This window comes from Pseudophryne corroboree, chromosome 1 (genome assembly GCF_028390025.1).
Source record: "Pseudophryne corroboree isolate aPseCor3 chromosome 1, aPseCor3.hap2, whole genome shotgun sequence".
Lineage (NCBI taxonomy): Eukaryota > Metazoa > Chordata > Amphibia > Anura > Myobatrachidae > Pseudophryne > Pseudophryne corroboree.
In genome coordinates this window covers 638788104-638801072 of record NC_086444.1, presented here as the reverse complement: position 1 = coordinate 638801072, position 12969 = coordinate 638788104, and the positions used below count along the sequence as shown (strand labels likewise).

Below are 12969 nucleotides of genomic sequence, written 5' to 3'. Positions count from 1 at the left end.
GCCTGTGACTCCTAGCTCCATGGAGGCACTCGGCTATGGAGCAAGTAACAGCACAGATTTTGCAGGCTACGGGGCAATGCTGAAGGAGCGTCAGAATCCCCTAGCTAAAATACACAGGGGCGATAGGGATAAGCGAGGTCTATGCACATAACGATACACCGGACCCTATCGCATCGCAAAGTAACAAAATGTCTGAGGCACGTGAACCCCTGCCTTGTGGCAGCACTCAGCTATGGAGCGAGCAACGGCCTAGGTTTTGCAGGCTATGGGGTAATGCTGAAGGAGCGTCAGAATCCCTAGCTAAAATACACAGGGGTGATAGGGATAAGCGAGGTCTATGCACATAACGATACACCGCAAAGTTCCCCATGGTTTTGATTATGCCTTTTCTTTGAACACAGTATTTTCCACTGCCTCGCCCTACCCCCATCCCACTTTCTCCTTCCCCCCCTGGGAGCCTGAAAAGTACATGCAGTAGACAGGGAGGGAGTTCCGATCAGGTTACAAGACATGTGCAACAGTATACTACTGTATGTAGGAAAATCCCCCGCCCACTCTGATTTATGTGAAACCTGTGTGCACCCTTCCATTGAATGTATAACAAAGAAAAAATAATAATAAAGTGAATGTCACGGGAACATTTAAAAAGAAAAAAAAAGGTTGGCACTTTGGGACTCAAACCTGGGACTCTCAGCGTGGGGGGTGGGAGCCTTCATCGCTAGGTTGGTATGGAAGGGGAGACAATTAGCTACCGGAGGGTACCAAACCCAAGTTTCTGTGACCCCCACAAGGCTCATGACAAGCGTCGGAACCCATGGTGGGTCTGAATTAACGGGCCCATTATAGTCTATGGGAAAATGGGTCAACTTTGCATACTGATATCTCTGGTTCTCGGTGTCCCATAGACTCAGGACTGGTACCATACAAAAGAGGAGACTCTTGGCTTTCGGGGCAGATCAACCACTAGTTTATGTGACACTGGAAAGGGAAACGGGAAGCAACCGTGTATCGGGTCCCCTCCAGTTGTCCGCCTAGCTTGCACAGGATGCAGGGTTTCTGGCTAGATAGGAAATAATGTACAGAAATGCTAAGCATGGTCTTGACATCCAGGAACATAGGGAAGAGTTTTTATCTCTCTCCATTATACTTAGAAAAATTACACTTGCCACTGTACGTTACAAGCTGTTTGTGCTAATTAGTACACTAGTAGAACATACTGTACAGAGATACTAAGTACAGTGATTTGGCATCCACGAACTTAGGGAGGAGCTTTACTCTCTCTCCATTGTAATCTTTCTAAGTATAATGGAGAGAGATAAAAGCTCCTCCCTGAGTGCCAAATTACCGTACTTAGTATCTCTGTACTCTCTGTTCTACTAGGGTACTAATTAGCACGAACAGCTTGTAACATACAGCGGCAAGTTTAATCTTTCTATGTATAATGGAGAGAGATAAAAGCTCCTCGGTAAGTTCCTGGATGCCAAATCACCGTACTTAGTTTCTCTGTACAGTATGTTCTATTAGGGTACTAATTAGCTATTCGTGCTAATTAGTACCCTAATAGAAAATACTATACAGAGATACTAAGGACGGTGATTTGGCAACCAGGAACTTAGGGAGGAGCTTTTATCTCTCTACATTATACATAGAAAGATCAAACCTGCCACTGTACGTTACAAGCTGTTTGTGCTAATTAGTACCCTAATAGAACATACTGTACAGAGATACTAAGTACGGTGATTTGGTATCCAGTTAAAAGCTGTTCGTGCTAATTAGTACACTAGTAGAACATACTGTACAGAGATACTATGGACAGTGATTTGGCATCCAGGAACTTAGGAAGGAGCTTTTATCTCTCTCCATTATACTTAGAAAGATTACAATGGAGAGAGATAAAAGCTCCTCCCTAAGTTCCTGGATGCCAAATCACTGTACTTAGTATCTCTGTACAGTATGTTCTACTAGTGTACTAATTAGCACGAACAGCTTGTAACGTACCATGGCAAGTTTAATCTTTCTATGTATAATATAGAGAGATAAAAGCTCCTCCCTAAGTTCCTGGTTGCCAAATCACCGTCCTTAGTATCTCTGTATAGTATTTTCTATTAGGGTACTAATTAGCACGAACAGCTAATTAGTACCCTAATAGAACATACTGTACAGAGATACTAAGTACGGTGATTTGGCATCCAGGAACTTACTGAGGAGCTTTTATCTCTCTCCATTATACATAGAAAGATTGAACTTGCCACTGTACGTTACAAGCTGTTCGTGCTAATTAGTACCCTAAAAGAACATACTGTACAGAGATACTAAGTACAGTGATTTGGCATCCAGTTAAAAGCTGTTCGTGCTAATTAGTACACTAGTAGAACATACTGTACAGATATACTAAGGATGGTGATTTGGCATCTAGGAACTTAGGGAGGAGCTTTTATCTCTCCATTATACATAGAAAGATTAAGCTTGCCACTGTACGTTACAAGCTGTTCGTGCTAATTAGTACACTAGAAGAACATACTGGGGACTCTGACTCATACAGTACTTGCATTTCAAAAGCACGGTATTTTCCACCGCCTCCCGCTAGCCCATCGCCCTTCCCCCCTGGGAGCCTACACAGGTCATGCAGTAGACAGGGAGGGAGTTATTCACATAAACCAGGGCAAAGCTGCAGGAGCGGTTGTACTGTTAAGGTTCTATGCACCATACGGTACACATACAATTCTGTAGCAGGGTAGACTCAATTGAAATGGCTACCACCTGTGACTCCTTGCCCCATGGAGGCCCTCTGCTATGGAGCAAGTAACAGCACAGATTTTGTAGGTCACGGGGCAATGCTGAAGGAGCGTCAGAATCCCCTAGCTAAAGTACACAGGGGTGATAGGGATAAGCGAGGTCTATGCACTTAACTATACCCCAGACCCCATCGCATCACAAAGTGACAAAATGTCCAAGACACATGAACATTCACCTTGTGTCAGCACTCAGCTATGGAGTGAGTGACGGCATAGGTTTTGCAGGCTTCGGGGCAGTGCTGAAGGAGCGTCGGAATCCCCTAGCTAACATACACAGGGGCGATAGGGTTAAGCGAGGTCTATGCTCATAATGCTACAAGGCGGGGGTTCATGTGCCTCGGACATTTTGTCACTTTGTGATGCGATGGGGTCTGGTGTATCGTTATGTGCATAGACCTCGCTTATCCCTATCGACCCTGTGTATTTTAGCTAGAGGATTCTAACGCTCCTTCAGCATTGGCCCGTTCTTTGAACACGGTATTTTCCACTGCCTCGCCCTACCCCCATCCCACTTTCCCCTTCCCCCCTGGGAGCCTGCACAGTTCATGCAGTAGACAGGTAGGGAGTTCCGATCAGGTTACAAGACAAGATTTATGTGAAACCTGTGTGCACCCTTCCATTGAATGTATAACAAAGAAAAAAAATTATTATAATAAAGTGAATGTCGCGGGAACTCGGACGCTCATACTGTACATGTATTTCAAAAGCACGGTGTTTATGCATTGTACATACTTCCTTTTACACAATTAGTTGCGTCTCCATACACAATCTTGCGTCTGCATACACAAGTGTTTTAACATGTTCGTTTGTGTCTGTATTAACTATTTATTTATATTGAGAACTCTCACCGTCTGACCATTGGTCACCATCTATTAACATTACAGTCGTCACTGACCATTTGCCAGAGCTGTAGATCAATCCGCCGCTATACGATCGAAAGTACTGGATTATTGGAGCATTAGCCACCCAGTGGTGGAGATGTGTAATGCATGCTGAGTATCTAGAATCGCCTCAACGCGCCTGCCTGTGATTAAACTCAGCAAGCTAAGCTATCGCCTTAGCGTGACTAAACGTCCGTCTAGGCGGAGAATCGGTCCGGATAAAGGTGGCCATTTACAGCTTACAACCAGAATGATCTCTATCACAAATGCCAAAGAAATAGAAGACTATTTGACCTGCAAAAATGTTGATATGTAATGAAAGACTGAGTCATAAACGCATACCTCCCAACTGTCCCAATTACAGTGGGACAGTGCGGCTATGAGGACACTGTCCCGCTGTCCCTTCTGCGTGCCACAGTGTCCCACGGGCAGGGGGGTGGTTGAGGGAGTCTTTGATCACCGTACTTTGCACAGCAAAACAGACACACGACATCTAAACAGGGCAAGGAGATGAATCTTGGGGGTGCCCAGCTGCTCAGGGAGAACTGGGTACGCCCCCAAAATGACGAAAACTGGGGGACATGTGAGGCTATGCCCACCCAAAGCCATGCCCCCTTTTGGCGATGCACACCTTCAGCATGTGGGAGTTCTGATATCCAGTATTGAATTGTTGGGAGGTACAGTATACTTTCTAACAAGTTGCTGATTATTTTTTTTATCTGTGTATATTTCTGGTTCTACTTCACACATTCAGTAATTGCATTTAAATCCCAAAATACAGCATTGTCCATCAACATAAAAAAGTCACTCAGATACTTTATATATGCATTGACTTTTGTTCATTAAACTTTTTCATATCATGTATTTTTGTGACTGTTATCAGTTATTCTGTAAATAAAGTTACGTGTTTGGTTGAGCACTCCTTTGGTGACTTGTTAAATGTTCTACATTTTGTAATTGCCAGTTTCATATTTATAGGCTTGAAGCATCTAAAGATGATTACAGGATACGTTGTGAAGAGTTGGAGAAGGAGATCACAGATTTAAAACAACAGAATGAAGATTTAACCACACTGGCAGATGAAGCACAATCCCTGAAAGATGAAATGGATGTTCTACGGTACGTGACCATATTTCATCATTTATGTTATTAGCATGTTATTTTTGCAACCCTTGAATAATCAAACTAATGGTTTTATGAGGCCATACAAATGTCTTCCATATAAAAGTGTGTTTTATCATCTTTGTACACCTTGACAGATCTTTTATGCTTTAAGATGTTAAGCTGCTTAACAATTGCTTAACCTCTAAATTTTTATTAATCCTAAAACTGTTGTTGGTTTTATATATGTAAGTGTGTGTGTGTGTGTGTGTGTGTGTATATTTAAAGGATAATGTAGCAGAAATTTTTCTTTCTTTCTCCACTAGGGGGGCACAGGGTTGACAATGAATAAAGCCGGGAGTGAGAGACTGGGCACAAAACGGTTACTTTTATTTTTTCCCAGTAGCCGTGGGCTCCCTCTCCACTATATGCTGCCTTCGGCCATGGGCCAGCCAGTTTTAGTTTGGTGCCGACAGGAGTAGGCACCATTTTCTGGGGTGTGGGTAGTGAAAAGGCAGCCTCACTGCTGTTCCAACGACCCCTTGTGCAACCGGCGGCAGCACAGACAACAGGGTCTGTGACTTCCAGGAGGACAGCACACATCTTGCGGAGCCCGCAGCTGCAAGCAGACATGCACTGGCACAGGTAAGTACGGCTCCCTCCTTGCAGATAGCCACATACTGCTGGCAGGGGTGGCTCCAGTTAGGCCCGCACAACTGACTAGACCTGCAGGATAGAACTGGCACCAGGTAACTGCTAAAGTGTGGTAACAGACATTTGTCCAGGGGTCCATGCCAGGGTGGGTAATCAGGCTCAGCCTGCTAGCCACTCTCCCATCCCTTGGCACACTCCTTGCATGTAAACTGTCAGCCACAGGGTTATACCTGTTTCCCCGCTTCCACAGAGACACACTGGGCAGCCATTTTAGATGCCTGCCTCAGTATTTCTCTGGAGAGTAGTTTGGGACTATATTCCTGTATACCTCACTCTAATTAGTCAGGTTATACATTGAGCTCCTTCCTGCCCTGTCAGGGCTGTTTTGTTGAGCACTATTTGCCCATTGATTTTATAGGGGGGAGTGAATTGAATGTTCTGTGTGCATGTGTTGTTTAATTCTATATCAGTGTGTACCTAGCGCTTGTTATATATACATCTGTATTAGGAAATATACAGTATGTGTGTGTGTATCTATATATAGTGTGTATAGATATATTTCATATCTACTAATTTCTTTATTGGTGAATACTCTCCCAGGTATCATTCCCCATGCTATATAAAGAGCTATGGCTTAGTTACTGAGCGCCAACTTAGTAACCAGTGTACCTGGGTTTCGCTCTCTATAGCCCAACGTATTTCTCTATTTGTGGTGTTTTACCATTCATTGCACGACCCGGTAATGTACATGCCAATGTTTTATAACTTGTGTGTGCCGTGTGTAGACATTCTTGGTCTGCTTTATAATGTCTTCCAAGAATTAAGCATCCTCGGAGAGGAGTGCTTCTGTATTATGAAGCTGTTGAACCTGTACTGACGTACTCATGGTTTTGGACCACGAGGGCAGAGGAATCCCCATCAGAGGCCTAAGTGCCTAGCTTTTCACAGGTACTCTGAGTGAGTTCATTCGGCCACGACTACCACTCAGGAACTGACATTCCATATTCGCAGATAATGTGCAGTTAGCTAACCAGTGTGAAGCTCCCGGCCTAGCTCCTCCTGCTAGTATATCTCCAGGCGAGGCCCAGATTACAAGTGTATTTCCTACATAAGCAACAATGGCTGCACAGCTGTCTTCACCTTTCCTACAAAGACTCGACAGAGATTGTGCAGCTAGGTGCAGCTTCTCAGGCAATGGAGCTCTACCCCTTTTCCGGTTGGGTCCAGCTTTGGACTTGCAACAAGAAGCTAATGTCTCATTTCTCCGGCAGGGACCACAGGCTATCCATAGGATAATATTGGGATATGATGACGCGACAGCGAATTTGCACCAATCGGTCAAAGCTTTCGGCCTCCCAGCATGCAACAAGCCAGTCCATATATATCTCTGCCTCCTGGCTCAGGCAAATCAGTTTTTTGTTTGGTGCGGCAAGAGCTGGACCATGTTCAAAAGGCTGCTGATTTTCAGCAGCCATATGCTTTTTTTATTTTATTTTTATAGTCTTACTATTTTTTGAGCGTCCTTGTCTAAAAAGCGTCTTGCATGCAACTCAGAGTCGCTCCAACAACCCCCCGCCGGGTTGCGACAAAACTTACCCACGTGTACAATGCTGCTTCGGCACGCGTCTGTGTGGGATGTACTAGCAAGTCCAGCAGACGTTACCAGGCTGTGGGCAGAGCATGGGGAGAAAGTAAGGCATCGGTTCTGCTTAGAGGGGAAACACGGATACAGCTGCACTGTTTTGGGAGGAGACTACCAAACAGTCGCTGACGCGGCTGCCACCTAGGGTGCACCGGCGCTAGGCCCTAGGGATCATAGGCTCCAGGGATAGTATGATGCCGCGATCCCTAGGGTTGATGTCAGCAGTGGGGAGTCAGATGCTCCCTTGGTCGTCCCTCCACCTGGTTCATGACCAGTTTCCTCTGAGTTTCCCGCCAAGAACTGAGTTCCCACTTCCATCTGAGACTCTGTGTATCTAAAAGGACCCAGTCGCAGCATAGGTGACTGTGTGACTGGTGCTTCAGTGTTCACTTGGACATCTGTGTTCACTGTAGGTTCACGGGGCGAGTGTGTACACTATTAGCATCTGGATCCACTCAGCGTTCGCTAACAAATTGATCGATCCTGGAAGTGTTCCTGTATCCCACTCTCCTGAGCTGGGCAATACAGCACTGAGTCTCTATCTACCTTGTAAGTATGAATAGTTGGATAAGTGCTTCATGTATATGAGTCTGTTAAATATTGCTGCTGTTTTCTTTTGCTGTGGGACTGAATACGGTTAAAACTTCTATGTAAGGTAATGCAGTAATATGTTTCTCCTACATACTTGAATGTATTTGTAGATGATGATGTGCTCATATTGCTTATTATACTAATGTATAACCTGTGACTGATTGCTAGTGTGATTGCTGAATTTACTATAATTCTGTCAGTTTTTCTGTATATTCCAAGCCTCAATGCTGGTGCAAAGCAGGGTAGGGTCAGATTGTGTGTCACTTTAACAAAATTTAAAGTGATTGCAGTCACAAATCGGGTAGTAACACTGCAAAGGAGTGTAATTATTTTATCATATCTAAGAGCGACAAGGGTGAGGAAAATACACTTTCCACAGCAGCATCAACACTCATTTCATGTTTGTCTTGCAAAACTGGGTTAACCTCTCAGGATCTGGTTCAAAAAGGATTATGTGCAAATTGTTTTAGCTTTCACAGAAGCCTTTTAAATAATCCAAAGCAGGCACAGGTTCACATTGAACTACCAGGGGCTACTTTTGCACAGACATTATCCAGTATAGCTGAGTGGATAATGCCAGCTCCTATACCAGGGACAGGTTACCCTGTTAGCCCTTACATGCGACCTTCCACCTTGGGTTTATTTCATTCAGCAAGGTAAGCGGCAGCCTCTCAACAAAGGCAGGCTGTTAGGCCGGCGGTAAGTAAATCACTTACATATGAAACAACATCTTCTCAGCCTACACATGTTTCAGATGAAGACTCGACGGAGAATGAGGACTCATCACACTCCAGGTCTGCATACGGAGACGAGGAGGAAGAACTCAGCTTGGTAGACATACCTGAGCTAATTAGTGCAATGAAAGCCATTCTTTCCTTAGAGGAGGCGATAGAGCCTGTGTTAAAATCCAAGGCACCTGTGTTTAAAAGTCCTAAAACAGCTAGGACTGAGTTTCCTGGGTCAGAAAAGTTGACGGAAATTATACAAGAGGCTTGGGTTACGCCCAGTAAGAAGTTTAGAATTCCAAGAAAATGGAATTCCAATTATCCTCTTCCAGCTGGGGACTGTTTAAAAAGGGAGGTGGCTCCCAAAGTAGATACTCATGTCATTCGAATGGTGCGAAAATCTATATTACCTCTGCCGTCAACATCCTTAAATGATGTCACGGATAGGAGAATTGAAAGTTTTCTTAAAACCATTTTTTCCTTGTCTGGGCAATCATAAGACCAGCCATGGCTTCAGTCTGGATGGCAAAGGCAGTGTTAGCCTGGGCTGATGCACTGGAGGGGAATCTTTCAATGGCATCTAGAGAGCAAAAATCTCATATTGCACATATCAAACAGGCAGCGACTTTTATGAAAGAAGCAGCCTTGGATATGGGTACTATTGCCTTTCAGGCATCATCTTAAGCAGTAGCAGCTCGCAGAGCGGTTTGGCTACGTACTTGGAAAGCTGACTCAGAATCCAAAAAGGTTATGGAATCTTTGCCTTTTACTGGAGATATTCTTTTTGGTAAAGAATTAAACAGTATTTTGGAGTCGGACGCAAACTCCAAGAAAGTGAAGTTTCCTTCCACATACAAAATCAAACCCAAAAAAGCTAAAGGAAAGGGTGATGGCAAACCAGTCCCAAACCAACAAGTCTAGTAACACTAAAAAGCATTGGTCTACCAGAGGTCCAGCTTCCAAATCAGAAGATAAGCCATCAGCCTGATGGTGCGGGCCTCCACCAGACCATCTTCAGTGGAAATGAAGGCCAGGGCTTTGCAAGAGGAAGTTCAGAAGTTGCTTCAGTCAGGAGTGATAATTCCAGTTCCTCCTGCACAACGAGGACAAGGTATTTATTCCAACCTGTTTCTAGTCCAGAAGCCAAATGGGTCATTCTGGCCCATACTCATATCTCAAAGCACTGAACAAGTACATTTGGGTGCCTCGGTTTTATATGGAGACTTTACGTTCCATTATTTTGGCCATGGAGCTGGAGGATTTTATGGTATCTCTGGATATCCAGGATGCTTACCTATAGGTTCCTATAGCACTGTCCCATCAGCGCTATCTCAGGTTTGCTATCCTCCAGCATCATTTTCAGTTTCAGGCCCTACCTTTTGGACTGGCCACAGATCCCAGAGTATTCACCAAAATTATGGTGGTGATGGCATCTTATCTCCGTCAGCAGGGATAAGGATTTTTCCATACCTCGACGACTTATTAATCCTGGCACAGTCTCAGGAATTGCTTCAATGTCATCTGCAACAGACAATAGCTTGTTTACAGAGACAGGGTTGGCTCATAAATTGGACAAAGTCGTCCCTGGTTCCGTCACAAAGGATGACTCATTTGTGGGCTGTACCGGATTCAGGTCTTCAGAGAGTATTTCTACCTCTGAACAAAATATAGAAGATTCAGTCAAGGATTCAGGAGCTGCTACACAGTCAAAGGATATCCTGTCATGCCGCAATGCATGTGATGGGGTTGATGGTGTCGACATTTGACATGGTGGAGTATGCTCAATTTCATTCAAGGCCTCTGCAACGTCTGATCCTTTCCAAATGGAATGGTTTTCATTAGACAATAAAAACAGACTATGGTCCTTCCTCGGGGAGTAAGGAGGTCACTTACCTGGTGGCTACAGACATCCCATCTGAACAAAGGAAGACCCTTTTGGATATCAGATTGGGGAATTCTGACAACGGATGCCAGTCTTCAGGGCTGGGGAGCAGTGTCAGGAAGAAGTTGCTTCCAGGGGCAGTGGACCAAGGAACAAAGTTGCCTGCCAATAAATATATTGGAACTTCAGGCCATATACATGACACTTATTCAGGCAAAGGACATCCTTCAGGAGAAACCAGTCCAAATGGGCTCGGAGAATGCAACGGCAGTAGCGTACCTCAACCATCAGGGAGGAACTCGCAGCCAGAATGCAGTGAAGGAGGTAAGTCACACATTAAAGTGGGCAGGACTTCATCTTCCAGCCTTGTCCGCAGTGTTCATTTCGGGAGTCCTAAACTGGGAAACGGATTTTCTCAGTCGACACACCATTGATGCAAACGAATGGGCTTTACACCCAGAGATCTTCCAAATTCTGGTAGACAAGTGAGGGTTACCTGAGAGAGATCTCATGGCGTCACGCCAGAACAACAAAGTTACCGCATACGGGTCAAGAACAAGAATAAAGGATCCCAGAGCGATCTTTGTGGATGCCCTGTCAGATAGGTGGGACTTTCGTCTAGCCTATGTGTTTCCTCCCATTGTCCTATTACCCAGGGTAATGCAAAAGGTAAACCGAGGAAAGGGCACCGTGATACTAATAGCTCCGGCTTGGTCCAGAAGACATTGGTACACAGATCTGCAAAAGTTGTCGATGGATGCTCCATTCCTACTCCCCAAACGACCGGATCTACTGTCCCAGGGTCCTTGCTATCATAAGCACTTGGATCGACTGTCTTTGACGGTGTGGCTCTTGAGACTTCCATCCTGAAAGCAAGAGGATTCTCACAACAGGTAATACAAACTATGCTCAGAGCAAGGAAACCGTCCACTGCTCGCATTTATCACTGCATATGGCAAACCTATAATCAATGGTGCTGTGACCGGAAATTTGATCCCAGGTCTTTCAGAGTTTACAGGGTCTTAGCATTCCTTAAAGCAGGAATGGGCAAAGGTCTACAAGTGGCTTCCTTGAGAGTGCAAGTGTCAGCATTAACTGTATGGTGCCAAAAGAAAATTGCTAACCTACAGGTTGTGTGCACTTTTTTTCCAGGGAATGCTGCACATTCAACCTCCTTTTATTCCTCCTACAGTGCCTTGGGACTTAAGTTTAGTCCTAAAGGCTCTCCAAGTTGACCTATTTGAACCACTTAAACAAGTGGATCTTAAATAGTTGACAGCTGAAGTTCTCTTTCTACTGGTGATTGATTCAGCTAGAAGAGTTTCAGATTTAGGGGCATTATATCGCCCTCCTTTTCTGATTTTTATTTTTTATTTTTTTATCCAGATATAGTGGTTCTCAGAACTAAATCTGGGTATCTTCCTAAGGTGGTGTCTAAATTCCACCTAAACGAAGAAATTGTAGTCCCGGCATTCCAGGGCCAGGACCTTTCTGCGGGAGATGCATTATTGGACGTAGTCCGTGCCTTAAGGATCTACGTAGATCGTACCAGTGCTTTCAGAAAGACAGACACTCTCTTCGTTCTCTACGGATTTCACAAGAGAGTATGGCCTGCTGACAAGCAGACACTGGCAAGGTGGCTTTGGATGACAATTTCAGAAGCATATTCTCAAGCTGATCTCCCTGTTACGGCTAATGGGGGTCATTCCGAGTTCGCTAGCTGCATTAGTTCGGTGTGCATCGATGAGGGAAAAAAATGTCACTTTTGCGCATGCGTATGTGGCGCAATGTACTATTACAACGAACGATGTAGTATTACACAGGGTCTAGCGAAGCTTTTCAGTCGCACTGCTGGCTGCAGAGTGATTGACATGAAGTGGGCGTTTCTGGGTGTCAACTGACCATTTTCAGGGAGTGTTCGAAAAAATGCAGGCGTGCCAGGAAAAACGCAGGTACGGCTGGGCGAACGCAGAGCGTGTTTGTTATGTCAAAACAGGAACTGAACAGTCTGAAGTGATCGCAAGCGCTGAGTAGGTTTTGAGCTACTCTAAAACTGCACAAAAAAACTTTGTAGCCGCTCTGCGATCCTTTCGTTCGCGCTTCTGCTAAGCTAAAATACACTCCCAGTGGGCGGCGGCATAGCGTTTGCATGGCTGCTAAAAACAGCTAGCGAGCGAACAACTCTGAATGACCACCAATGTCTCTGCTCACTCTACTCGTAAGGTAGGTCCATCATGGGCAGCACAACGTGGTGCTTCTGCAGAACAGATATGTAAGGCAGACACATGGTCTTCCATTAACACATTCATTAGACATTATGCCTTTGATACCTTTGCATCTCAGGACGCTGAATTTGGGCGAAGGATTCTCCTGTCCAGTCAGGAGCGTCCCCACCACTAAATTGCTTTGGGACATTCCAATGTTATCCCGTGGATAACCTGTGGACCATGTCGGAAAAATATACGTTATGGTAAGAACTTACCGTTGATAACTGTATTTCTCCTAAGTACACAGGGATCCCACCCTGACGCACCTGATTTGAGGATCCTTTCAATCATTAATCTCTTCCTTCTTGTACGGAAGGGTGTGCATGTGTGTTCTTCTCGCCTGATTAGTGCTCTCTATGATGCTCCTGCCTTGAGCTTTGGGAAAAACAACCTGCCTGAGCCAGGAGGAGGGGATATATGGACGGGCCCTT

The 12969-nt window shown here is 44.9% G+C and overlaps 1 protein-coding gene across 3 annotated transcripts in view; it reads left to right on the top strand.

Moving 5' to 3' along the window:
• LOC134904955 (protein Hook homolog 3) overlaps window positions 1–12969 on the top strand; it is a 155144-nt gene that overhangs the window by 64550 nt on the left and 77625 nt on the right. For all 3 annotated transcript variants that reach the window (XM_063914592.1, XM_063914593.1, XM_063914594.1), the window contains one exon: window positions 4655–4795. In XM_063914592.1, the coding sequence (XP_063770662.1) occupies window positions 4655–4795 (141 nt within the window). The remainder of the gene's footprint in view (window positions 1–4654; window positions 4796–12969) is intronic.